The following is a 24,961-nucleotide window of genomic DNA, read 5'->3' on the forward strand; positions in this document are numbered from 1 at the left end:
TCAAGCAAAGTGCTATGGTTAAGTCTGGGTGGAGAGAATGGAAGGTCTTTGCTAACTGGGGAGGAATATCAGGACTGACTTCCTCAAGGAAGTAGCAAGTCAGACTACTGCCATCCTCTTGGCCATCACCCTTCTTCACATCCTAATGAAGACAGCCCAGGACCCTGAACACAAGAGACTCAGGAATAGAAATGCTTCCAGCCCAGTGGCCTCAGACATCATGCTGGGAATCAAATTCTGTGGAGATGCAGCCTGGCAACTGCTCCTGTAAGTGCTACAACCATAGCTACTGAAGACCCAGATAAGAATGTTCTTCCTGCCCAAGTCCTTGGCACTGTCAAATGGTTCAACATCAGGAAGTGATAGGATGTTATCAGTAGAAATGTCCTCAAGTAGTAGGCATTAACATCTACTTTGCTACTTCACCCTAAGGACCACAGGACTCTTCCACCCGACTTGCAGATGAAACCCCCCACATATTATCTCCCTCATTAGAATGTGGCCTCTTTGAGAACAGGGACTGCCTTACCTTTCTATTTGCCCCCTTCAAGGCTTATCACAGTGCTTTGCACATAGTAAACACTTAATACATAATTTATTTATTCATTTGTTGAATTGGGTTTTAAAGAATGAACAGGAACAATGCAAATGGGAAGAACGAAAAAAATAAAAAACGAACTGAAGCTGTGTATGATGACCAAATTCAGTCCAGGAGAAGAGCTGAGGAAATGCATGCCTCTCCCTTCTTTGCTGATGGGAACAATGGGTGTTGAATAGAGCATATGTTATCTGATTTGGCTGATGTGTTGGGTGCTTGGTTGTTCCTTTTTTCACTCCTTTTTATCCTTTCTCACAGTGCATGGCTTGATGGGTTGTAAAAACAAAAGTATCAATAGAAATTAAAACCAAATTAAGACTCCTCCCAATAAAGAGTAGGTACAGAGTCAAAAGGTGATGGAAGCAGTAGAGTGGCCTAGTTGTAGGGAGCATTCTAGATGCAGGAAGCAGCATCAACAAGATTCTGGAAGTGGCAATGCTTGAATGCAGGGTACAGATAGCAGTGTAGTCTGGCTAGAGCATCATGTACATAAGGAAGAGTGGCATGAGAAGACTGAAAAGATAGGGTGGTACCTGATTGTAGAGCACTTGAATGCCAGGCTAAGGAAATTGAAGTTTCCTCAGTAAACAGTAGAGTATTATTGAAAGGTTTTGGACAGAGAAATGACCTGCCTGGAATCTGCCTGGGCTACTTTTTTTTTCCAATAAGGAGAATCACAAAGTTTAATTTCCAATATGATATAATTCAGCATTTAAATATATATACTTATACATTATATAATAGCTTCATCTAGTTTTTAATATTATAATTTTCAATAAGTTTATATATAAGTTGTTACATGTGAAAATAATTTTAGTTTATTTTTTCAAAATCTATTAAAAACTACAGTACCATTACAACTTCAGTACCTTGTTATATTCATTCATTACCTGCATTAGAATTCGCTAAAGCATCCAAGTTAAGCTAGAAACCAAATGCTAAAGAAAAGCTGCTATTAAAACATTTTACAATATTCCAATGCTGACTAAATGAGAAATGAATATATAGTTGGAAAATCAGCAACAAATGAAACGTTAAACTTCGGTGTGAAAACAATGTTCTTCATCCATATATCTGGGCTTCTATTATGCTCAAGTGACAAGGTTTCTAAGTACCAAATCTAAGAAAAGATGTTGTTTTTACTGACGAAATGCTTCTAATTGTATTCGGCTTGGATCATCCTGATGTCTAAGCGCAATTCCACTACGCAGCAGCAGCTCAATATAAGGTGGCCAAAAGGAGTCATTAATTTTTACATATGGATCATGTGGAGAATGAAGTAGGCTATTTATAAGAATCTCTAAAATTTCATGCATTGTCATTAACCATGTGTTTGGCTGACATTCTCTTTTTCTCTTCCTACTTCCATTTTCTTCAAGAAGAGGAAAAAGCTTGTCTAGAATCTGACCCAGAGAGGTCAAGAGTTTCTCTCTATGTCTTCTTATTTTAGTCATTTCAGTTTTCAGTTCAAGTAAAGTTCTTTGCTCACAAACTGCCATCCCTTGATTTTTTAGTTCCTCACATTTTTCACTGAGAGATGCTACTAGCTCTCCTTGTTCATCCAACCATCCTTGCTCTCTTCTTAAGTCTTCCAGTACTTTCTGATTCTTTGACAGAATCGTGGACAGTAACATTTCAAGATCATGGTCTAATTTTTGCAACTCTTCTTTTCCTAGTGCTACTAGATTTTCTAGATTCAGTGGGATTATGTCAGGAGTTCTTTCCAGCCACTGATTGTATCCTGCTGTTAGACTCTTTAATTGCATCATTAATAATGTTAGCTGAGTATCAGAATGGTTAGGTCTTTCACCTCCAGCAAGTGCTATCTCCTGCTGATATTTTTCCATCTGTTTCCACAGCTCTTCACATTCTTCAATAATTTTATCTTTCTTATCCACAACATATTCTTTATCCTGAATATCATCTGGAGTTAGATTTTGCTGATTTACTGCCATGCCTTTGGTTAGTCTCTTTACCTGGCAGCATTTGGCCTCCAGCCCATCCCCACCTAGGCTTACCCATGGGCAGGCCTGGGATCAGCCCCAGCAGGGTGGGAGTGAGGGGGTGGGGGAAGACACCCCATGCCAGGGCCCTGACACAGACAAGAGGGAGGCGTGGGAGCAGGAAGAGGAACACTCTTCTCCTGGCCTCTCCTGGATAGAGTCCCCTTCCCAAAAGGTCATCTCCTCAAAATGCCCTTCCCCCTCCCCCCCCCCGCCCCCAGGCTGCCACCCACCTGGAGCCCAAGTGCAAGAGGCACCCTCCCCCCTCTCCCTCACTCCCCTCCTTGGTCCTGGGCTACTTCTAAGGTTCTGATTGGGTGTCAGTCCTGTGTTGCTCAGAACTCAGGTTGAACAATGAGATGGAATGGAAAGTCTTGAGCTATTGGACTTAGGGAGGGAAAGGCAGGAGGGAGCTAAAAGAAGATATGCCAGCATGGCCTAAAGCCACTGGGCTCCAGGGGCAGAAGAAGATAGATGGGACCCCTCCAAGACAGGGTTCTGAGAGAACCAGAGCAGTGGGAGAAGCAAGAAGTTGTGGTAACTTTACTCACAGTGCAAAGGGTTTCTCGACGCCAGGCAAAAAACCATCCCTGATAGAGCCTCCTTCATCTATGATAAAGGACAGCCGGACACCACGTGACTCCAGTAGGGCTGCAATTTTCTTTGCTCCATGTTTCCCAGATACCTGCATATATCACAGACACAGACCCATGTCCCTTCCCAATCTGGTCTCCAGACTATGTGTGTGTGTAAGGAGAGGAAGGGTACACACAGCCAAGTGTGGCAAATCTAAATCCTTCAGTACTCTCTTTGTCTTGCAGAGGATGGAGGCTAGGTTTTGGAAGATTCTGCCTCACACCCATCCCCTGGGAGGTCTGCCTGTGGGAAAGAAGCATGATGTTCTAACAGCTGAAGGACAAATAGAACTAGCTTAACATCTAAAGCCCTAGGGAAGTCAATACTCCAGGGAGCCATCCTGAGTCCTTGGGGGGTCTGTTAATGGATTACCTCTTCATCATGTCCTAGGGAGATGTAGAAAGACCTTTGAGGGACATAGTTTCTCCTTAGCAGCAGTTCCATGGCCTGTAGGATGGCCTAAAGGACATAAACACAGACTAAGGAAAGGGAGGCTGTGAGGAGGAGATACCAGGAAAAGTGAAACCAGGAGAGTAATGCCATTCAGAATCCCAGGTCAGATTTCCCCAGGATTAAGAGTTGGAGATTAGCAAACCTCTCAACAGGACGGGCAAACTCACATCATGTCAGAGCATTTGGGGCAGTTTCCAGAGAATAAGGCTGGCAGAAGAAGAGAGAACCCAGTGGGTTTCCCTCGTTCTCTGGGAAAGTAAAAGATTCTCAACATGGGGCAAATGCCTGAATGCTCCCTCCCCTCCTTGCTCATTCTGGGTATTGTGAGGCAAACCATAACAGAGTTCTTGTTGTCCAGTGTGCCCCGGCCATAGATGAAGCCATCACGCTCCAGCCCAGAGAAGGGTGGCACCTCCCAGCCATCATCAGAAGCAGGCACAACATCAATGTGAGCAAGTAGCATGTAGGGCTCCAACTTGGGATCTGATCCACGGATGGTGAACAGGTGGCTGTATTCTCCCACGATTTCATGCTGGATGAAGCTAGTGGAGAACATGGAAGGGAAGACTGGGGGGAAAGAGAAAGAGGGAGAGATGCAGGTGGGGTAAGGGGAGAGAGTGACAAACAGAAGCAGAAAGGGGGGAGAGAAGAGAGAGAGTGAATGAGGAAGAGTGAAAGAGAGTAAACAAGCAAGAGAGAGAATAATTTTTTTCTTGGCCACCATACTCCATCCTGTACCCTCCTTTTAAACTACAGCTCAGGGCAATCACCTCGAGGAAGGCTTCCTGGACTAATCAAGTCCATTTTCTTTTTTAATTTAATTTGATTTTCAGTTCCAAATTCTCTTCCCCTCCCACCTTCCCCACCTACTAAGAAGGCAAGAAACAGAAAATCTATTAAAATATGTGTAGACATGCAAAAAGATTTCATATCAGCTGTGTTTCAAAAAAAGCAAGAAAAATAAATAGAAGAGTATATACTTCAATCTGCACTCTGAGTCCATTAGTTCTCTACCTGGAGGGAGATAGCATGTTTCATAATGACTCCTTTGGAATTATGGTGTTGATAAGAGTTACTAAGTCTTTCAAAGTTGATTATCTGTTGTTATTGTAGAAATTGTTCTCCTGGTTCTAATCACTTCACTTCGCATCAGCTTTTACAAATCTTTCCATGTTTCTCTGAAACCATTCCCTTCCTCGGTTCTTGTATAGTACAATAGTATTCCATCACATTCATATACCATAACTTGTTCTCTAATTGATTAGAATCCTCTCAGTTTCCAATTCTTTGCTACAACAAAAAGAGATGCTATATTTTTATACATATAAGTCCTCGTCCTCTTTCTTTGATCTCTTCGGGGTATGGACCTAGTAGTGGTATTGCTGAGTCAAAGGGCATGCAATTTAATAGCTTTTTGGGCATAGCTCCAAATTGCTTTCCAGAATGGTTGGACTAGTTTACAGCTCTACCAACAGTGGGGGATCTATTTTCCTACATCCCCTCCAGCATTTGTTATTCTCCCTTTTTGTCATCTTAGCCAATCTGAAGAATGTGAGATAGTACTTCAGAGTTATTTTAAATGTGCATTTCTCTAATTATTGGTGCTTTAGAGCAGTTTTTCATCTGGCTATTGAAAGCTTTGATTTCTTCCTCTAAAATTACCTATTTATGTTTTTTGACCATTTATCAATTGAGGGCATGGCTTATATTTTTGTGAATTTGACTCATTTTCCTACATATTTTAGAAATTAAACCTTTATCAGAAAAACTTGGTGCAAAGATTCTGTGACCCCCCCATTTCCTGCCTTTCTTCCAATTTAAGCTGCATTGGTTTTGTTTGCACAAACCCTTTTGATTTTATGTGATCAAAATTAGCTATTTTACCACCTATGACCCTTTCTATCTCTTGTTTGATCATGAACTCTTCCCTTATCCATAGATCTGATAGGCAACTTCTTCTCTACTCCAACAATTTGCTTATGATATCATTCTTTATGTCTAAATCATGTCTCCATTTTGAGCTTATCTTGTTAAGTACTGTGAGATTTTGATCTATGCCTAGTTTCTGCCAGACTACAAAAAAAAATTTCCCAATAATTTTGGTCAAATAGTGAGTTCTTGCCCCATTAGTTGGGATCTTTGGTTTTTTCAAACACTAGATTACTGTACTCATTTGCTTCTGCTTATTGTATACTTAATCTTTTCCACTGATGGATCTCTCTGTTTCTTATACAATACCAAGTTGTTTTGATGATTATAGCTTTGTAGTATAGTTTGAGATCTGGCACTGCCACTTCCCCCTTTCTTCTTCTTCCTTTTTTTTATTTAAATTGATTCTCTTGATGTTTGTTCCTCCAGATGAATTTTGTTACAACTCTTTTTCTAGTTTCTATAAAGTAATTCTTTGATAATTTAATTGGCATGGTACTGAATAAATAAATTAATTCAGGTAATATTGATACTTCTATGTGGCAGGTTGTTGTTCAGTTGTATCCAACTTTTTGTGACCCCCATAGATCATATTGTCCATGGGGTTTTCTTGGCAAAGATACTGGAATCATTTGCCATTTTTCCCCCAGTGGATTAAAGCAAAAAAGAGGTTATGTGACTGGCCTCGCGTCATACAGCTAGTAAGTGTCTGAGGCTGGATTCCAAGACCAAATCTCTCCATTGAGCTTCCTGTCTCCTATGTGACAAGTAGATCCCCTTAAATATTTTATACTATCTATAGTTGTTTTAAATGGAATTCCTTCTATTTCTTACTGCTGGGTTTTGTTGCTAACATATGGAAATGCTGATGTTTTGGGGTGATCTATATCCTGAAAACTTGATAACATTGTTAGTGGTTTTGATTAGTTTTTTGGTTGACTCTCCAGGGTTCTCTAAGTAAACCATCATAACATCTATAAAGAGTAATAGTTTCATTTCTTCAATGCCTAAGCTTACTCTTTCAATATCCTTTTCTTCTCTTATTGCTATAGCTAACATTTCTACAATACTGAATAGTAATGGTGACAACAGACATCCTTGCTCCACCATGCCTCATCTTATTAGAAAGGCTTCTAGCTTATTGCCATTACAGATAATGCTTACTCTTGGTTCTAAATCAAGGGTGGGGAACCTGTGGCTTTTAGGCCACATGTGGCCCTTTAGGTCCTCAAGTGCAGCCCTTTGACTGAATCCAAACTTCACAGAACAAAGGGGTGGGATCCTAAAGCTACATGTGACCTTGAGGCCACAGGTTCCCCACCACTGTTAATTTAGATAGACACTACTTATCATTTTAAAGGAAACTCTTTATTCCTGTGCTTTTGCAAGAATGGTGTTGTATTTTGTCAAAAGATTTTTTCTGCATTAACTGAAATAATCATATTATTTTTTTGTTTCAACATAAATGTAAAGTCAATTTTACTTATTCCTAATATTGAACCAGTCTGAATTTGTGATATTAAATTCAGCCTAATAGTAGTATATGATCTTTGTGATGTATTGCTGTAATCTCCTTGCTGGTATTTTTTTTTTGCATCAATATTCATTAGAATATTTGTCATCTTAGTTTTCTTTTTCTGTTTTGACTCTCCCTAGTTATGGGAGGTAACAAGACCATATTTGTGTCATAAAAGGAAATTGGTAGGATTCCTTTTTTAAACCTAGCTTTTAAAATATTTTGTACAGCATTAGAATTATTCTTTAAGTTTGACAGAATTCACTTGCAAATCCAGTTAATCTTTGTTTTTTCCTTAGGGAATTCATTTATGGTTTATTCAATTTCTTTTTTCTAAGATAGAGCTACTTAAGTATTCTATTTCCTGTTCTGTTAGTCTTGGCAATTTATAATTTTGTAAAATTCATGTATTTAGCTAAGATTGTCATTTTACTGGCATATAGTTGGGAAAAATAGCTCCTAATAATGGCTTTTATTTCATCTTTATTGTAGATTCCCTTTTTTCATTTTTTGATATTAGTAATTTGGTTTTCCTCTTCCTTTTAAAAATCAAATTAGCCAATAGTTTATCCATTTTAGTATTTGTTTTTTTTCTCTAAAAAACAAAACACCAAGATGCTTTCTTAGTTCAATATTTTAATTTTTTACTTTCAATGTTGTTAATCTTTCTTTTGATTGTCAGGATTTCTATTTTGGTGTTTAATTGGGGATTTTTAATTGGTTAGTTGCATGTTGAAGTTTTTCTCTCTCTCTTTCTCTCTCTTTTATACATTTTCCACTACATTCTGCTTTGGTCTCACAGATTTTGGTATGCTGTCTCATTGCTGTCATTATCTTTAATAAAATTATTGATTGTTTTTATGATTTGTTCTTTGACCCACCTATTATTCAGAATGAAGTTATTTAATTTCTAATTAATCTTTAATCTGTACTGCAAAGGCTCTTTATTGAATGTGATTTTTATTGCATTATGGTAAGAAAAATACATTTAATATTTCAACTTTTCTGCATTTGTTTATAGATTTTTATGTCTATGGCCAATTTTTTTTGAAGGGGATATGCATAGCTGAGAAATAGTCATACTCCCTTCAATTCCCATTCAATATTTTCCAGAGGTCTATAACATCTAACTTTTCTACAATTCTCTTCATCTCATTAACTTTCTTGTTCATTTTATTGTTAGATTATCTAAATCTTATATGGGTAAATTAAGCCACCTCCTCCCCTATTATAATGTTATTATTTCCTCCTGTAAGTCATTTAACTTTTCTTTTAAGAATTTAGATATTATTCTATTTGGTGTATATGTGTTCAGTATTAATATTAATTCATTACTATGGTCCTGTTTAATAAAATGCAGTTTGCCTGTTTGTCTCTTTTAATCAGGTCTATTTTTGCTTTTCCTTTATCTGAGATCATGATTTCTACCCTTGCCTTCCATAATAGATTCTGCTCGAGCTCTTTATTATAACTCTATGTGTATGTTTCTCTTTCAAGTGTGCTTCTTGTAAACAACATTTTATGGGATTGTGGTTTCTAGTTCATTCTGATATCATCTTCCATTTTATGGATGAGTTTGTTAACTGTGTATTTCACTCCATCCTATTTTATTAAACATACTCTCTCTCTGTCTTATCGTTACCCTTTTTAAAGAGTCTGTTTTGCACCTGATCACTGCCTCTCCTAATCCACCCTCCCTCTTGTTCTATTCCCCTCTCCCTTTTTCTGAACCCCTTCTCTGTTGGGTCAGCTGAATTTCTATACTGACTTCTATGTATGCGTATTCTCCCTCTTTGAACAAGTTCCCATGAAAGTGAGGTTCAAATGTTGCTCAATCACCCTCCCTGCATTGCTGCCTCCATTGAGTAATTTCTTCCTTTCAAATCCTATTTACATGAGCTAATTTTTCCCCAATTTTTTCTGTTTCCCTTTTCTCCTCTCCCCAACCTTCCATTCTTCTTTTGAGATCATCCCAACATACCAGATTTGCATACAGGCTTTGATACGTTCTGAGGGGTTACATGTATCATCTCCAAGTCCATTTTCCAACCTGCTAGCATACTCTGTGACTTTACATCTTCTTCTTTTTAATTGTGCAACAATGTTTCTGATAAAGAATGCCTGTCAGAGCTCTCCGGTTAAATCTTTACATTTGATGGGATCAACATGATTATTATTATTATTCTTTTAATACAAAGCTGTAGGATTTTACACTTGGAAAGGACCTTGAAGATTGTTTAGTCTAACACCCTCAATTTACAGATGAGGTTCAGTAAGGGGTGGTCTAGGATTCAAACTTGGGCCTTTCACCCTAGATTCCATGTTCTCTCTACCACACCACACTACTTGATGTATCATAGGCCAACTGGTAGGGTGCTATGGGCTCAATGACTGGAACATAGTATGAGATTAAGAAATACTTCTTCACAGACTTGTAGATGGCAAATAAATGAGAGTAACAACTGCTGTATCCAGAGCCCTTGCAAGCAGGTTTGACCCTAATATATACAAATCCAAGGAGTTCAGAGCATTGTCTCTGGATCTTTTCCTGAACCTTAAGGTAGTTCTCTAGGATACACAAATCTCAAAGGATGCTTTTTGTAAAAACTAGGTCATATAGAAACTCCAGGGGCTCTATGATTTTGGTGTTCTCAGTACTCCCTCCAATAGTGCCTATCACAACCCATCATCCCCACCCATTCTGTGCAACTCTTGTTCATCATCTTCCACAAATGAGACATGGGATCTGCTCAATGCTGTGATTCCCTTGAATTACCAGCCTACTGGTCTTTTTCTGTATTCTGTATTCTCTTCTTTTTTTTATTCCCTACTCATTTTATTTTTCAGTTTTTATTTTCTCTCTCCTCCCTCTATTAAACAAAAAAAAAGGAAAGAGAAAAGAAAAACAAAACCCTTCCAATAGATATGCACAGTCAAAGAAAGTGAATTCCTGTACTCGGCCTTCCAGTCTCCCTTGATCTTCCAAAGAGGAAAAAATTAGGACTTCTATTTCTTTCCCTCATTCTTCCCCCAACTTTTGCACCTAGGCTAGAAGCAGTAAACTCTTTACCACTGGAGGAAATGGGGAGCATTAGTCTTATCAATTGGTCTTGTAATTCTGGAGAAGAGGGTGTCCACCTTTAGCATGAGGTATACCTCCAAGGAAATGGTGACACAACTCACTCACTATTCTAGAAACTTGCAGAGACAGAAGAAATGCCTTTGGGTTATGCCTTTTAGGTTGTTCTAGTTGGCTCTCTGACAAGCAGATCTGGGGCAAAGAATGGAAAAAAAGTCCAAATGTGATAAGCCTTCAAAGATCAAAAGGACCAACTTCTGATCTTTCTCACCTCCTCCCATATTGAACAGGAATAGTTCCCACCAACCCAGTCTCTATCTCCAACAAAAAAGTTATTCAAAGAAAATGAACCCTTCTGGCCTAGTCAAAAGTCAAAGGTCATGATCCATCCTGGAGCAAGGACCTTGGGCAATCAGCTCTGAAAGGGGGCCGAGTCTCAAGAGAAGGTGCCCTATTCCCATCACTTCCACATCTAGAGCTGTTCTTGCTGTTACCTTTCTGAAGGTGTTCTCCAAACTCAAGCAGGGCTGTGGTGTTGATGTTGTCAGAGGTGAAAGCCACTGTGGGTATCTGAATTGCTTCTGTTGGGAGTTGGAAGAACAAAAACCACAGGTTAAAGCCCACTAATAGGATTTCAAGTTGAAAAGTTTATTTTTAGTGATTTTTATCCAGTTGCTTCATTTCAAAGATGAAGAAACTGGAGCCTGGAGATTGGAAGTGATTTGTTCAACAGCTTAGCTTCCAACCCAGAATCTTCTGACTTGAACACACTTTCTGTTAGACCATGCAGTTTCTTCTGTATAAACACCCAGTAGAAGGTATGTGCACATATTTCTAGGTTAATGATCAGTCATTCCACTCTTACCCCCGACCTCCTGTGAGATATAAACAACTCTGTATTAGATGTTAAGAGAGGAGTACAGTGTGATATAGTGCAAAGGTCATTGGATTTGGAGTCTGAGGACCTGGGTTCAAATCCTGGCTTGGATACTTATAAGCTATGAAACCCTGGACAAATCTCTTCTTTGGGCCTTACTGTTCTCCTCTGTAAAATGAGGAGGTTGGACTAATGATCTTAAGGTCTTTCCTAGCTCCAGATCTCTGACTCTGTGATCGTAGGAAATAGAAGATTGGGCAACTAATAAATCTTGGGCACTGGCTGTGAAATGAGTATAGATCTGAATCCCCACTGGCCCACTCGACTACAGAATTAGAAGGGACCTCCAAGGCCACATAGCCCAACCTATTGTTGAAGGGGAAAGATATTAGCACTCTACTCTTTGCTTTAGGCACAAGTTGTCCAGAAACAATTTTGCTGAATTTAACATTAATCTAATATCCAAGAATTTCGCTTGGAGAGAGGGAGATGTCTAAACGGAGGTAGTACTACTCCACTTTCCCAATACTCTGAACATGTCTCTGAGGTAGAGAAATCTAGAAGAAGGAGGAGATGGAAGAGAAAGAGGAGGAAGAGGAGAAGAAAAAAAAGAAGGAAGAGGAAGAAGAGGAGGAGATACAAAAGAAAAATATTAATGGGTTAACATTCCAGAAGAGGTGAAAACAAAAGTCAGGATCCCATTCCAGGGATCAACCTCCCCAAGGATTAAAAGAGATTCCACCCTTCAAATCAAAATACCTATTTAGAATTTTTTTAATGAATAAGTCAGTCAATAAACATTTATTAAATGCCTGCTATATGCCAGGTAGTATGGCAAATGATAGGGATACAAAGAAAGTTAAAAGACAGTCTCTACTTTCAAGGAATTCACAATCTAATTTCAACAAATATGTACAAACAAGCTCTATACGGGATATATTGGAAATAATAAAGAGAAGCAGGAACTAGGATGAAAGAGGATCAGAAAAGGCTTCCTTTACAAGGTTGGATTTTAACTGGGTCTTGACGGAAGCCAAGGAAACTGGGAGGTGGAGATGAGGAGGGAGAACATCCCAGGCTAGATACTAGCCAGTGAAAATACTTGGAATGAGGAAATAGAGTGTCTGGTTTGAGGAAGAGCAAAGAGGCTAGAATCTCTTTCTCTTTGAACGGAATAGAGAATTTCCTAGGGTGACTGCTTCAGGTGTTGGGGAAGGTAAGAGCCTAAAGAAGACAAACTACTGTGACCACACTTATTTCCCTATGAAAAAGTTTTGTTATCTTCGTCATTCACCTTTCCAAGGAGGGCAAATCTGGTAAAGATTTTAGATCAGAGATAATATTTTAAAACACTTTCAGTTTTGTTAAAATAGAGGTTTTCAACATTCTTCTGCACGATGGAAGGGATTCTTGGCCATGTATAATCCTGAAACCATGCTGACTGGGTCTATTACAAAGTTACATCACATAATCTCAACCAGGCCCTTATTGAAGCAAGCCAAACCTTTTACAGCTCCCTAATTAACTCACTCTCCCACTCTGCAAAGCAGCTCTTCCAAATCTTTTCATCCCTTCTGGAACCTCCTATGGCTCTCTCTCTTCCCACCTTCTCAACTGAGAACCTAAGCTCATATTTCACTGAAAAAAATGTAGGCCATTGGAGAGAGCTCCTTCCTCTAGCCTGTTCCTTCCTCATCTCCCATCACTCAGATGCCTTCTGCCACCACTTCCTCCTTCACTCCTGTCTTACATGAAGAGGAGCCTGTTCTCCTAACCAAGACAAATCCCCCACATGCACAAATGTTCCCATTGTATTGCATCTTCTCTAGGTGATCATCCCCTTCCTCATTTCAGTTATATTTGATTTCTCCTTGTCTACTTGCTGTTTCCTTGCTGCCTACAAACATGTCTGTGCCTCTGCCATCTTCAAAAACCCCTCCCTTGATCTGTTTATTCCCATTCGCTATCATCTCATAGAACTCTCTTCTGGCTAAACTCCTTGAGAAAGCTGACTGCAATAGGTGCCTCCACTTCCTTTCCTCTCAATTCTCTTTTAATCTTTTAATTCTTAAGTTAATCACTACAATCTGGCTTCAGTCTCATTGTTCAATTAAAACTGCTCTCTTCCAAGTTACCAATGACTTCTTAATTGCCAAATCCGATGGCCTTTTCTAAATCTTCAACCCTCTCTGCAACCTCAGGTGCCATCAATCACTCTCTTCTTGATACTCTTCTCTCTAGGTTTTTTGGACATGTCTCTCTCCTGGTTCTCCTATTACCTGTCTGACCACTCCTCAGTGGTCTCCTAACCTTGAGGTTAGGGTGCACAGTTTATATATCCTTTCAACAGGGGCTGATGTCACCTCATCATTTCAGCTGTGGACAGAGGAAATACCTCTTTTATCACACCAACCCCTGGATTTGGGCTATCTAGACAAAAGAATCTGTCTCCACTTAAGCTTAATATAACACAGTGGGCTTCCCTACTTTAGGGTAAATTACTTGCAAGCTTGGGTGGGGGCTGACCAGGACAAGGACAGTCAATGTAATCTCGTTATCAGTAACGTCCTTCTGAAGAAAAACTGCATATGTATTAGGGCATCAAGACATTACAAAGAAATGTAAAAAGATACAAATAGTAAACATATCCTTTATAGACACAACAAAAATAGTCTATGTGTCCCCAGCAGTTAGCACAGTGGGTGCCATAGGGTAGGTACTTAAAAATTTTAGCAGACTGACTGACACACATGACAAGTGGTTATTTAACCACTGCTTGAAGTCTTCCTAAGGAAGTGGGCTTTATTTCATGAGGCAGTTCATTCCACTGTTCAAACATTCTAATTGTTATTATGTTTACCCTTACTTCAAACCTAAATCTACCACTTTGCATAGCCATTGTTACTAGTTCTGCCTTTTGGGGCTAAGCAAAACATGTCTAATCTCTTTTATTCTTTACAATCCTTCAAATACTTGAAGGCAGCTATAATGTGGCCTCTAAATTTTCTGATCATTGAATGGTATGGTCTTAAGTTTCTTACCATCCTTGATATCATCCTCTTCTGGATGTGCTCCAGTTTGTCTATATCTGTCCTAAAATGAAGCATCTAGAACTGAATACAGAATTCCATATGGGGTCTGATCAGGGTAGAATACAACGGAGTACTCCTGATTCTACACATTGCTTCTCTTAATGCAGCTTAGGATAACAATAGCTTTCTTGGTTTCCATGTTAACACAGTTGGCTCATACTGAGCTTGTGAAAAATGTAAAGCATTAAAGGCCCCAGGAACTGTTGTTTAGCCACACATCCCTCCTCCTGTACTTTTGAAATTGATTTTTTGAGCCAAGTGTAGTATTTTGCATTTTTTCCTATCTTTAAATGCCACTCAATGAATACAACAAGAATTTTAGCTACAGCAAACCTCTTACTGAGTAGAAAAGAATGGTTACTAAAGATTTCTATAGCTGTAACCACTCTCTCTTTCCCACAGTGATTGCTCTAAACTCTTTCCTCCATCCTTAAGTCTCCAAATACTGTTTATTTCCAATTCCCATACTTACAGGGATAATTGGTCCTCCTAGTTCACCGATCCAGCCATAAAGCTCTTTACTTCTATCACTTTTCAACCAGTTAGTGTGTCATAAGTATCAACTGAACACTTCTGATCTGCTAGGCAGCTTAGAGCAATACTAGCTTTTGTAGCAGAGGGAACAATACATTGGGTTCAAGTTTCAGCTACAGTGGTTACTAAAAATTGCTTTCACTTCTACAGTGCTCTATAATTCCAGCATCAGATGACTTTTCTATACCACTTCATGGCTAACAAAACGCTTTACCTACACTATCTTATATATGTTTCCTAACATCCCTGTGAGATAGGTGGCACAGATGGTATTATCCACATTTAATAGATGAGGACACAGATGCACAGAGAAGTTAAAGTCACACCAACAGTGAGCAGCAGAGGCAGCATTTGAACTCATGTCCTGAGTCTCAAAATCTAGTCCTTTAAGGCTCTCTACAATCTAGTTCCAATATACCTTCTCAATCTTATTTCATGCTACTCCTTTTCACAAATTCCATAATCTAGACTGGATCCTGGTCTACCTTTGTTCTTTGTGTCCTCTGTGCATTCTCAAAGGCTGCTCTCCATACCTAGAACCTGTTCCTTCTTCGCCTCCCTCTAACTATTGAAATCCTTCTTTTTCTTCAAATCAAGTGAGATATTTGTAAAATGCTTATCACAGTGTCTGACATACAATAAATGCTTGTTCCCTTCCTGCTTCCCCTTCCATCAATGTCCAGCTTAAATGCTGTCTCCTATATCATATATTCTCTTATCTTACTAGCTAAAAATGAGCTTTTAATTCATATTTTCTTATAGAACTTTATCTGGATCTCTCCTTTGCTTTTAAAGGTTGGGGTCCAGAGAGGGGTGTGTGTGACTACTCTCATAAGTTGCAAGGAGTATCTCCTATGCATCTGGCCTCCTACCACTGTGAGGTTAATGAGCCCCCACATGTGAGCTTCCCTTTAATAACCTGCTAGTAGATACAATTACCTAAAATCAAAGGCATTTACTAAGATGGTTTAGTAAAAGAGTACCTATGCAACATTCCTCCCTAAGTATGAGATGTAGTTCCTCAAATATAGATAACATCCAAGGGAAGAGAAGACACACAGACTTGGGTAACAGTGGTAGTGAAGTACACATGTAAGAATATGTGTGGTCAAGATATCTCGAGCCTCTGGTTCTGCGGAGCAATAATGTGTTTTCTCTTTTTGTGGGAATTCTGATATTATTCTTCCTGAGTACTTTGTTTTTATTGGGCAGGTCACTCAGCTATGTTCCTTTGCATGGGTCAGTTCTCATCTGCTAGGGACACTCTCCTTTGTACCCATGGTCAACTATTTTCTCTGCTACTAGGGGTCATTCTCCTTGAAACTGCTTTGTCCTCGAGTAACTGTGACTTTGGTTTTGTGTCTGAGAGGACAGTATGTTTCTCTGTACACTCAACTGTGCCACGTACTGTCTTGAACAAATAAATCCTTGAACTTCTGGATGGGATGTTTCCTATTGGGTAACTATTTCTATTGTTAAGTTGGGGAGGTGAGAGAAATCACTTCTTTCCCCCTCTGCTGCCCTCCAGAGTAGGCACAGTGGTCATACTCCCAGAAACTGTTCCCAACATATATTCATCTGAATGGATTCAAAATGACCCCACTGGAAAGTTTTGTCTTTCAAGGGTTGCCCAGGGGCACGATCATTTGCAGGTCAGTGGCCAGATTTTCATTCTAATTCAGCTAAGTTGGCACTTCATAAAAGAACCATAGGTTGTGAATATGTACAGTTAAACATTTTGCTATCTGCTCCTTACTTTCTGGTATTACATTCTGGTCATACCTCCTGACCATTTCAGAAATTGGATAACTGAGGCCCTTGTGACCTGTCTCCAATCGCACAGTATCAGGGGCATAAAAAAAGATCCAGAATGCTTATACTTGATTGTGGCCTTGTCCTTTACTTCCTTCTATCCAGAATCAAAGAATTATAAATTATAAGTTGGAAGAGATTTCAGAGGTTGTCTAGCCCAAGCCCATTTTATATGTGAGGCGCAGAAGGAACATGCCCAAGGTTACAAAGAAAGTAGGAAATGGCAGAGATGGGATATAACCCAGGTTTCCTCACTCTAAATTCAGTGTTCTTTCTACTGTATCATGCTGTAGTCACATAGTTTAAACTATGTGCCTATGATGTTAAAAAGAAACCATGCCTGATTTGCAGTGAACACCTTGTCCTGCCTCCTCCGGCAATTAATTAATAAGTTCATTCAAGTTTCATAACCAGTCACAGTGGCTAGCTGATACATGTGCCTCTGCTCAGACTAGGAGCTGGGTATGAAACTGTCCCAAATGTGTTTATGTTGGCAGTATATTTTAATCCTTTACTGAGCCCTAGAGAAGGGAGCAGAGCAAAGCTGAATTTGGTGTTGTGGAAAGTCAAGCCCTGTTAACTTCTAGCCCTCCCTCTCCAGCCTCTATTCCTCTTTCTTCTTAGGGATCAGAGGAGGAGAAATTCATTAACTTCAGTCAGATTTGGCTTTCTAACTATTCGGAAAAGCCATCACATAAATTTATGAAGTGAAGAGATTCCCTTTAAAAGGGACTATTACCAAAAGATCAATTATTGTAATGAAAAGAATATTGGTCTACCACTAGTTTAATGGGGGGCAGTGTATGGGGTGGATTTGGCCAGAACTACAGGAGATTAATTCTTTTCTTTTGAGATGATGGAGTAGAATTTTATAGTCCTTTATCCACGGCCATGACTCCATCTTGTTGGTCATATATTCTTGAGAACTGGCATACTTTCATTTTAATTTAATTTTTAATCAATTGGGGAATGGGTAAGTAAACAAGTTGTGGTATATGATTGTGATGGAACACTACTGTGCTATAAGAAATGATGAGCTGGTTGACTTTAGAGAAACATGGAAAGACTTGAGTGAAATAATGAAGAGCAAAATGAGCAGAGCCAAGAAAGTGTATATAGTGACAGTGATATTGGTCTATGACCAACGGGTAACATTCTAATGAGGGGTGGGGGATGTAACTTTGAGTATGTCATTTAGCTCTAAAATGTGCAGCCTTGGATAGTCCAATCAAAGAATTTATTCCCACCCATACCTGTGCTTCTCTACCTGGGTATGAGGGGACAGTTAATTCAATCTATTATCAGCAATGTCCTTGAACTGACTGAGACTGAGCATGAAAATGAGGACTTTAGAAAAAAGGGGAAACTCTGGGTCCTCCCAGATCATTGGTTATTAAAACCATTTCTCTCAATTTGAAGAACAATTCTGAACGACTAAGTTATTCTGAGTATTCTAAATACTCAAATCAACTACAAAAGACCTATGAAGGAAGATACTATCCACCTCCAGAGAAAGAACTGGTAAACAGAAATATAGTTGCATAGTTGTGTGTTTGTGTGTGTGTGTGTGTGTGTGCGCGCGCGCATGTGCGTGTGCACATCTGTGTTAAATGGTGGCTTCTAGGGAGGGAGGGAGACAGTTTGGAACATAAATGGGACAAAAAAATTTAAAAAATCAATTTAATTTTTAATTTCACATTCTCACCCTCCTTCAATGTCCTCCCCCACAGATTAATGTGAGAAATACAATACTCATACATATACAGTCACACAAAACATCACATTCATATACTACAACTTGTTCACCATTCTCCAACTGATAGCCATCCCCTCAGTTTCCAATGCTTTGCCACCACAAAAGAGTTGCTATAAATATTTTTGTACATATTACTCTTTTTCCTTTATTCTCTGATATCCCTGGGGTATAGACCCTAATAGTGGTATTGCTGGGTGAAAAGGTGTGAGAATTAGTATACTTCAAAATGTGACTTTTTATAAACGAACATATTCTTAATGCCATAAAATTCACTGATCATCACACGGATATTTATTTTCTGATAAGTCAAACTGCATGTGTTTCCAGGCCAATAAAGGTTCAAAGTTTTTGGTACAATTTTCCATGTCCCCACCACTTCAATTTTTAGACCTTGCCTAGAAAGCATAACTATATAGTGACCTTTCTACCTACTTTAACACCTAGCTGCCTCATCCTTTGTTGGTTCATTCTTGAGACTGAGGATGATAGAGAAATTCAAAGTCCAAATCAATCAGGTCCTTCCCTCTTCCCCTATCTAATTTCCCTCCTCTGTGTCATCCATAAACTGGAAGGCTGGATTATTGTCCTTTGATTACAGAACCACTTCATTTTATTACTCTTTGTCAGGGAAGACTGCAAAAGGCAGGCCCATGATCTTTAGATCTGGACCCCTAGTTATCACTTCATCCCTCAACCCCCACCCAGACTATCTGCCAATTTCGCACAAAGTCTGGTTGCACAGAATTAGGAGGTATATCTGGCAGATGGGCTATTTGACAGGGAGGCTGCTCAGCCAAGTGTATAGCATTCCATCTTCCAGGGAAGCAGGTTCTGCACAAAAGCAATGAATTAAATGGTCCCTCTCCAAAATCTGAAATCTTAAAGTTGGAAGGGACTTCAAAGACCACGTCATTCAACCCCTATTTCAACAAAAATCAGTTCTACCACATAGCCAGCAAATGGCCATGCAGCCATCATAGGAATGATCCTTCTACCTATGCCTTTTTCATATCCTCTCCACCCCACCCCCACAACCTGCTGACCTACTTTATTCTTAATTTAGCATGAGAATTAGACAGCCCAGGACCCGCTAGGGTGCTTGGTAAACCAAAACTTGGCAGTTGTCCATGCCAAGCAAGTGTCTTTCATCAATATTAGCAATGTGTTATATTGCATCTCTCTCAGTATGTGTGCGTGCATGTGTATGTGTATACATATACAACCATACATATATAAATATATACAAATATACATACATATATATGTATACATACACACACAAAATAGTGATATTATATAGATCACTACATCGGTAGATGGATAGATTAGATAGACACATAGATAGATAGACAGAGATAGATAGATAGATAGATAGATAGATAGATAGATAGATAGATAGACAGAGCAATGGATAGAGCACCAGTCCTGGAGTCAAGAAAATTAACATTCCCAAGTTCAAATCCAGCTTCAGACCCTTACAAGCTGTGTGACCCTGAGTAAGTCACTTAACTTTGTTTCCTTCAGTTTCTGCATCTGTAAAATGAGCTAGAGAAGAAAATGGCAGACCACTCCAGTATCTTTGCCAAGAAACCCCCAAATGGGGTCACAAAGAGTCTGACACAACTGAAATGACTGAACAATATCAACACATAGTGGATCATAGATCCAGAGCTGGCTCTTCCAGACCAGCCAGTCCCACTCTCTCATTTTACAAATGAAGAAACTGAGGTCAGGGAGGTTAAGTAATTTGCCCAAGGTCATGCAGCTGTTAAGTGTTGAACAGGTCTTTGGCATCTGAGCAAGTGCACTTTCTACTACACCACACTGCCTATCCTAAAGAAAACACACTAGTCTCTGTGTTGACACCTGAAATCAAATTCAAGCTCTGATATTAGCTGTGTGACCCTATCCAAGTTACTTTGGTCCTCTGAGACATAGTTTCCTCATTATAAAATAAGAATAATAATACCCATCTCCCAGGATTGTTATAAGGTATCTACTTGATACACCTTAAAAGCATTATAGAAGTGTATGCTATTTTTGTGCCCAGATGAGCTATCCCTGGTCAGGGATTTTTTTTAAAACACATCTTCCTGCCGCTGTCTGGTTTAATCTTTTTGGGGGAGGCTGGAGAGCTTTGCTTTCCTTGGTTAATAAAAACACACAGAATTCTGGGGATTCTGACTGAATTCTACAGTAGATACAATCCTAGGGTTTTCCTTTCTCTCTCTGCACATCTTGCATTAGAGTGGAAGGATGCTGAGAACCATTAGAGGCTTAGTTCTAGCCACAGGCATCCATTTTTTTTTTCAACTTCAACGCCTTTCTTAGAATTAAGTTGAATGGTTCTAGGACCATATATCTCCTTATGATTCTAGGGCTAAGGAGTTCTGTGATGGCAAAATGAGGGACAGAACTAGAAGCAATGGGTGGAAGTTAGCAAAAAACTAATTTAGGCTTCATATAAAACTTCCTAACACAGAGAACTATGTAAAGGTAGAATGGGATGCTTGGGAGGTAGCACATTCCTTCCAGATTAAGATCTTCCTGCACCAACTAGATAGCCACTGGCTGAGTATGTGGTAGAATTGGTTTTTGTTCACAAATATGCATTGAATAAGGTGGCCTCCTCCAACTTTGAGATTCGAGATTTTGAGAGCATGAATTGGGTCCCAGACAAGATCTTTAATAACTTCCCTATGGAGCAGGGTGACAGGGATTTTCTAAGTATCATATACTTCCCCCTGTCAAATATGCTCCTTATAGCTAATTTCTAATAGTCATAGCAGTCTGGGGCCCTTTTCAAGAGAAGAGGATGTGGCAATTGTGTGGGGCAAACACTGCTTCCTCTTCCCCACTGACATCATTCCCTTCTTACCCCAACCAGTTGCATAAGTTTATCTGGTTAGGAGAGTCATGCCATATCATGCCATACTGTGCGAGCTTGACATCTTTGGAGCAGAAAGAGGGGCTGTGGACAAGGGCCATCCCAGATCCCTGCCTAGTTCCTCAATAACAAAGTGTGATATTTAAGATGATACCTGGGGGCGTGGGGGACGGGAAGGGAAGTGGCAGGAGACAGAATGGCCAGGCACTGGGGGGAAGGGGTGTGGAGCTGAGACTGAGAGAGAAATATGCAGGTTGGAGTCCAGTAGGCAAAAGCTAGACAAATGGGTACCAGAAGTTCTTTGGCTGGGGTGGCTTATTTCACTGATACAAGAAGATGCCTGGGCATGAGAAGAAACTGGAGTTGAGTGAGGAGCATTGGACTGTGAAGAGTCCCAAGAGGAGATGGGGGTTCAAGTTCTAGTTTTATGTGACCCTCAGCAAATTACCTACTGTTTTGGTACAAAATAGGAATAAATGGTAACTGGATATTTGGGCCAACTTCCTTACACAGTTGTTAGGAAAAAAATCAAATACCAATTCTGAGTCCTTTGGGGGAGGGACTTGCCCTGGGTCACACAGCTAGTAAGTGTCTGAGGCCAGAGTTGAACCCAAGTCCAATTTTGAGTCTTTAAAAAGAAAACAAAACGTAGATTATTAATGACACAAAGCAAGACAGGGGCTAGCCATATAACAATGAAAATGAACAATCTTTGCCCTTAAAAAATATAATAGTAGAGGGTGTGAGATTGATACACAAATACGTACAAGGTAGAAAATGACTAGGACACTAGAAGTTAGAGTGGGTAGAGACATACAAGGCTGAAAGGGTTGCTTCTTTCTTGTGGAGATCAAAGAATTATTAACTTTTCAAGGTCTCTGGATCTATCCCTTGCCACTACCAGATTCGTTGTATAATAGTTATTTGTGTATAGGTTATATTTATCTCCTCTCCCCCTACTCTTTCTCCTCCCTTCCCCACAGCAAACTGGGACATCCTTGAGGGTTTGGAATGGATCAATTTTTCATTTTAATGCCCCTCAAGTTTAATAAAGTGCTTTTGCACAAAGTGAGTGTTTAATGTTTGTAAATTCAATTGTTAATACTAACACCACTACTACTCTCAGGGAAGAGGGCAAATGGGGGGCCCGGAGGGTGGGGGGAAGGGTATAAGGAAGATTTCCAGGGAATCTGTGAGAAACAGCTGGAGATGCAAGGGAAGCAGGTCTTGGGACCTGAGAAGGTGGCTGCGATCTATCTACTGGTAGCAACGACAGGGAATCTCCTGTCATAAAACTGGGGCCACTCCAGGTCTTGGGAGATGAGTGCCCGCAGGGGACGGGAGGGGAGGTCACCTTTCAACGCCTCTTTCATTGCTGTCAGTTCGGCTTTGGTGAACTTTGCAGGGATCCTAGATGCTTCCGTGCGTCCCCAGCCTCGCAGCTCATCTGGACCCGGGAAAGTGGCGGTCCGGAGCAGCAGCACAGCCACTAGGGCTAGCACCGCCCCCATCACCCCCATCGCCAGCGTCCGGACTCTCGCAGACAGGCCAGCTTTGGCGGCCGCGCCACGACGCGGCATTTCCACGCGGTTCCAGCAACTCAACTGCCTGCTTAAGTTTGGGCTCTAGCGTTCAGACCCCCAACTCTACCCGCCTCGAACTATCCTGGCTCCAACCCTCCTCCTGACTCTGACCAATAGCGGAGAGGGGGGTGTATCGGTGCAGCCAATTATGACCCCCTCCACCGATGCCCCCAGATTTGAAAAGCTTTTTGGGAATTGTAGTTTTCCTCCCCGGAGAACAACAGATGTAGTGTAGAGGTGAAGGGCGTGGTGTCTGGAAGCTTTGGGTCCTGCCAGTGCTAACCTGCTGCTAGACTTCTTAACCACTTTGGTACATTAAACAGAGATAAGAAATCCTCCTCCACTAAATCCTTGTAGGATGCTTCATCCTGACATAAAAGGGACTCTTAGCTCAGGAAAGGTAGGTTATCAAAGCCTAAGAAATGCTTCTCATGTGCTCCTGTTCTTCCAGGACAATTACTAAGTTAGAGAGGCTTCTTGCTAACAGTCAGAATAGCTGCCAGGTGATTCCCCCCCCCCCCCGGAAGATTTAGTGCTGCTCAAAGTCCATTCATCATGTTGTAGAGGTGAAAGGAAGAAGGAATAACCATTCTCCTTGGGTTAAAGTGGGCTCCTTAATACAGCAGGTCACAGTATGAGTGGGTCCTTGCCAGTGTGACCCTGATTATTCCTAGCCCTCCTAATGCAAACTAGTAATTCTGGCTTCTTGAGTCCAGACAAAAATGGTCTTTTCCCTTTCAAAATGCTCTTCCACCCCATCATCACTGGTTTATTCTTCCAATTTCAGACTCACTTTCAGCCAATCAGCAATTGACAAATCAGTGTCCTTCAGCCATGTCTATGTCTAACCTCAGCGAACTGCCTAACTTCAGCCAAAGTAGAAGAGGGAATTGAAAGTACCACCACATAGCTTACCCTATTACCAAAAATAGGAACAATTGAACATGACATATTCCCTGCCTCTCCATCTGAATCACTAAGGCAATATCAATGTAGACTATAATTGTCAAAATGCCTGTGTAGTTCTATATTGCAAAGTATACAGGATTCCCCACATTGAAGGTAGAAGAAGTAAACCATTTATTCAAACACCAAAGAATCAAATAACCAAATGTGCAGCTCCCACGGCCAGTCAGTCCACTTCATCATAACAGTAAGGAACCCAAAACATTCCATACAAAATATCACAACATGGAACCTTAACATCCTGTAACCTCTCTGACCCACTGCTGGAGTCTTCCCCAAAACAAACTCACAGTACAGCTAAGTCAGCCTGTGCAGTTCTAACAACCATGAGGGCAGCCATTAGCAGCCACCAGCAGCCATAACATCTTTCTCTCTCTCAGCATTTTCTGTGTCATAACTTCCCTTTTCTGTCAGGGAGCTCCTCCTACCACATATGTCCCAGGACTCTTGTGACAGTAAGCAGGTCATATGGCCTATTAATGGGTGGGAAATATCTTCAAATCAAAATTACTACTACATTAGGCCCCAAGATCCTTCTTATCTATTACATAGGGCAGTGGGAATTCTGGGATAACTAGTGTCAAAGAACTTTACACAACAATATAAAATGGATAACACAAAATAAGTATATAAAACAATGTCATCACTCCCCCCTTGAACAAATGAGGCTCAAAATCTTGGGTAAGGGGAGAAGGTCTCGTCTTCAAAAGCTTCTTCCTGCTGAAACTGGATGTAGAGCTGTCCTTGCCCCAAAAGATAAGGAGTCCTATTCAACAGGTCAGTTCTTTAGCAAGCTGGCATCTGGAAATCAGTTGATACCATGTCCAGGGATGACACATCACAGTCATAGACAGGTCCAAAGATGACACATCACAGTTGTGGACAGGTCCAGAGATGACATCTGAACACATCAGAGGGTGACATCTGGCTTAAGTGATCAGGCATCTGCAGGTGGATGGTACTAAGCCTGCAGGAAACAAATATCACAAACAAATTCAGCAGACAAAATCCAAAAAGAAACAAAGAGACTATCATAGTCTCATTCATGAAAGAAAACATGAGTCAAGGGTATAATTTCATAATCATTTTCTCCTGGGTAGACTACTGTTACAGTATTGTCTTTCCCATGTGCTATAATTTCTGCAGCCTTTGGATCATTGTCTGGCTTCTGTTTTATCCATAGTTTAGCTCCTAATTTTATTCTCTCAGTAGAACCAAATCCTTCCTTTCCTCTGATAGT

General features: G+C 40.2%; 2 protein-coding genes across 2 annotated transcripts in view; both read right to left on the bottom strand.

Annotated features, from left to right (window-relative positions):
* The window catches only part of LOC118846422 (N-fatty-acyl-amino acid synthase/hydrolase PM20D1-like), a 42,661-nt gene extending 19,872 nt beyond the window's left edge, over positions 1-22,789 (bottom strand). Inside the window, exons 1-5 of the mRNA XM_036754945.1 lie at positions 22,527-22,789; positions 10,709-10,795; positions 4,025-4,257; positions 3,610-3,696; positions 3,153-3,286 (exon numbers count right to left, since the gene is read on the bottom strand). Of these exons, the coding sequence (XP_036610840.1) occupies positions 3,153-3,286; positions 3,610-3,696; positions 4,025-4,257; positions 10,709-10,795; positions 22,527-22,752 (767 nt within the window). The 5' untranslated portion in view covers positions 22,753-22,789. The remainder of the gene's footprint in view (positions 1-3,152; positions 3,287-3,609; positions 3,697-4,024; positions 4,258-10,708; positions 10,796-22,526) is intronic.
* Positions 1,606-2,572, bottom strand: LOC118846423 (centromere protein K-like). The gene has a single exon (XM_036754946.1). The coding sequence runs from the start codon at positions 2,551-2,553 to the stop codon at positions 1,738-1,740; it is 816 nt and encodes a 271-aa protein (XP_036610841.1). The 5' UTR covers positions 2,554-2,572; the 3' UTR covers positions 1,606-1,737.
* Positions 22,790-24,961: the final 2,172 nt, after the last annotated feature.

Source organism: Trichosurus vulpecula, chromosome 4 (genome assembly GCF_011100635.1).
Source record: "Trichosurus vulpecula isolate mTriVul1 chromosome 4, mTriVul1.pri, whole genome shotgun sequence".
Lineage (NCBI taxonomy): Eukaryota > Metazoa > Chordata > Mammalia > Diprotodontia > Phalangeridae > Trichosurus > Trichosurus vulpecula.

Coding starts and splice junctions, on each gene's coding strand:
- LOC118846423 (XM_036754946.1), bottom strand. CDS start 2,553: ATGGCAGTAAATCAGCAAAATCTAACTCCAGATGATATTCAGGATAAA.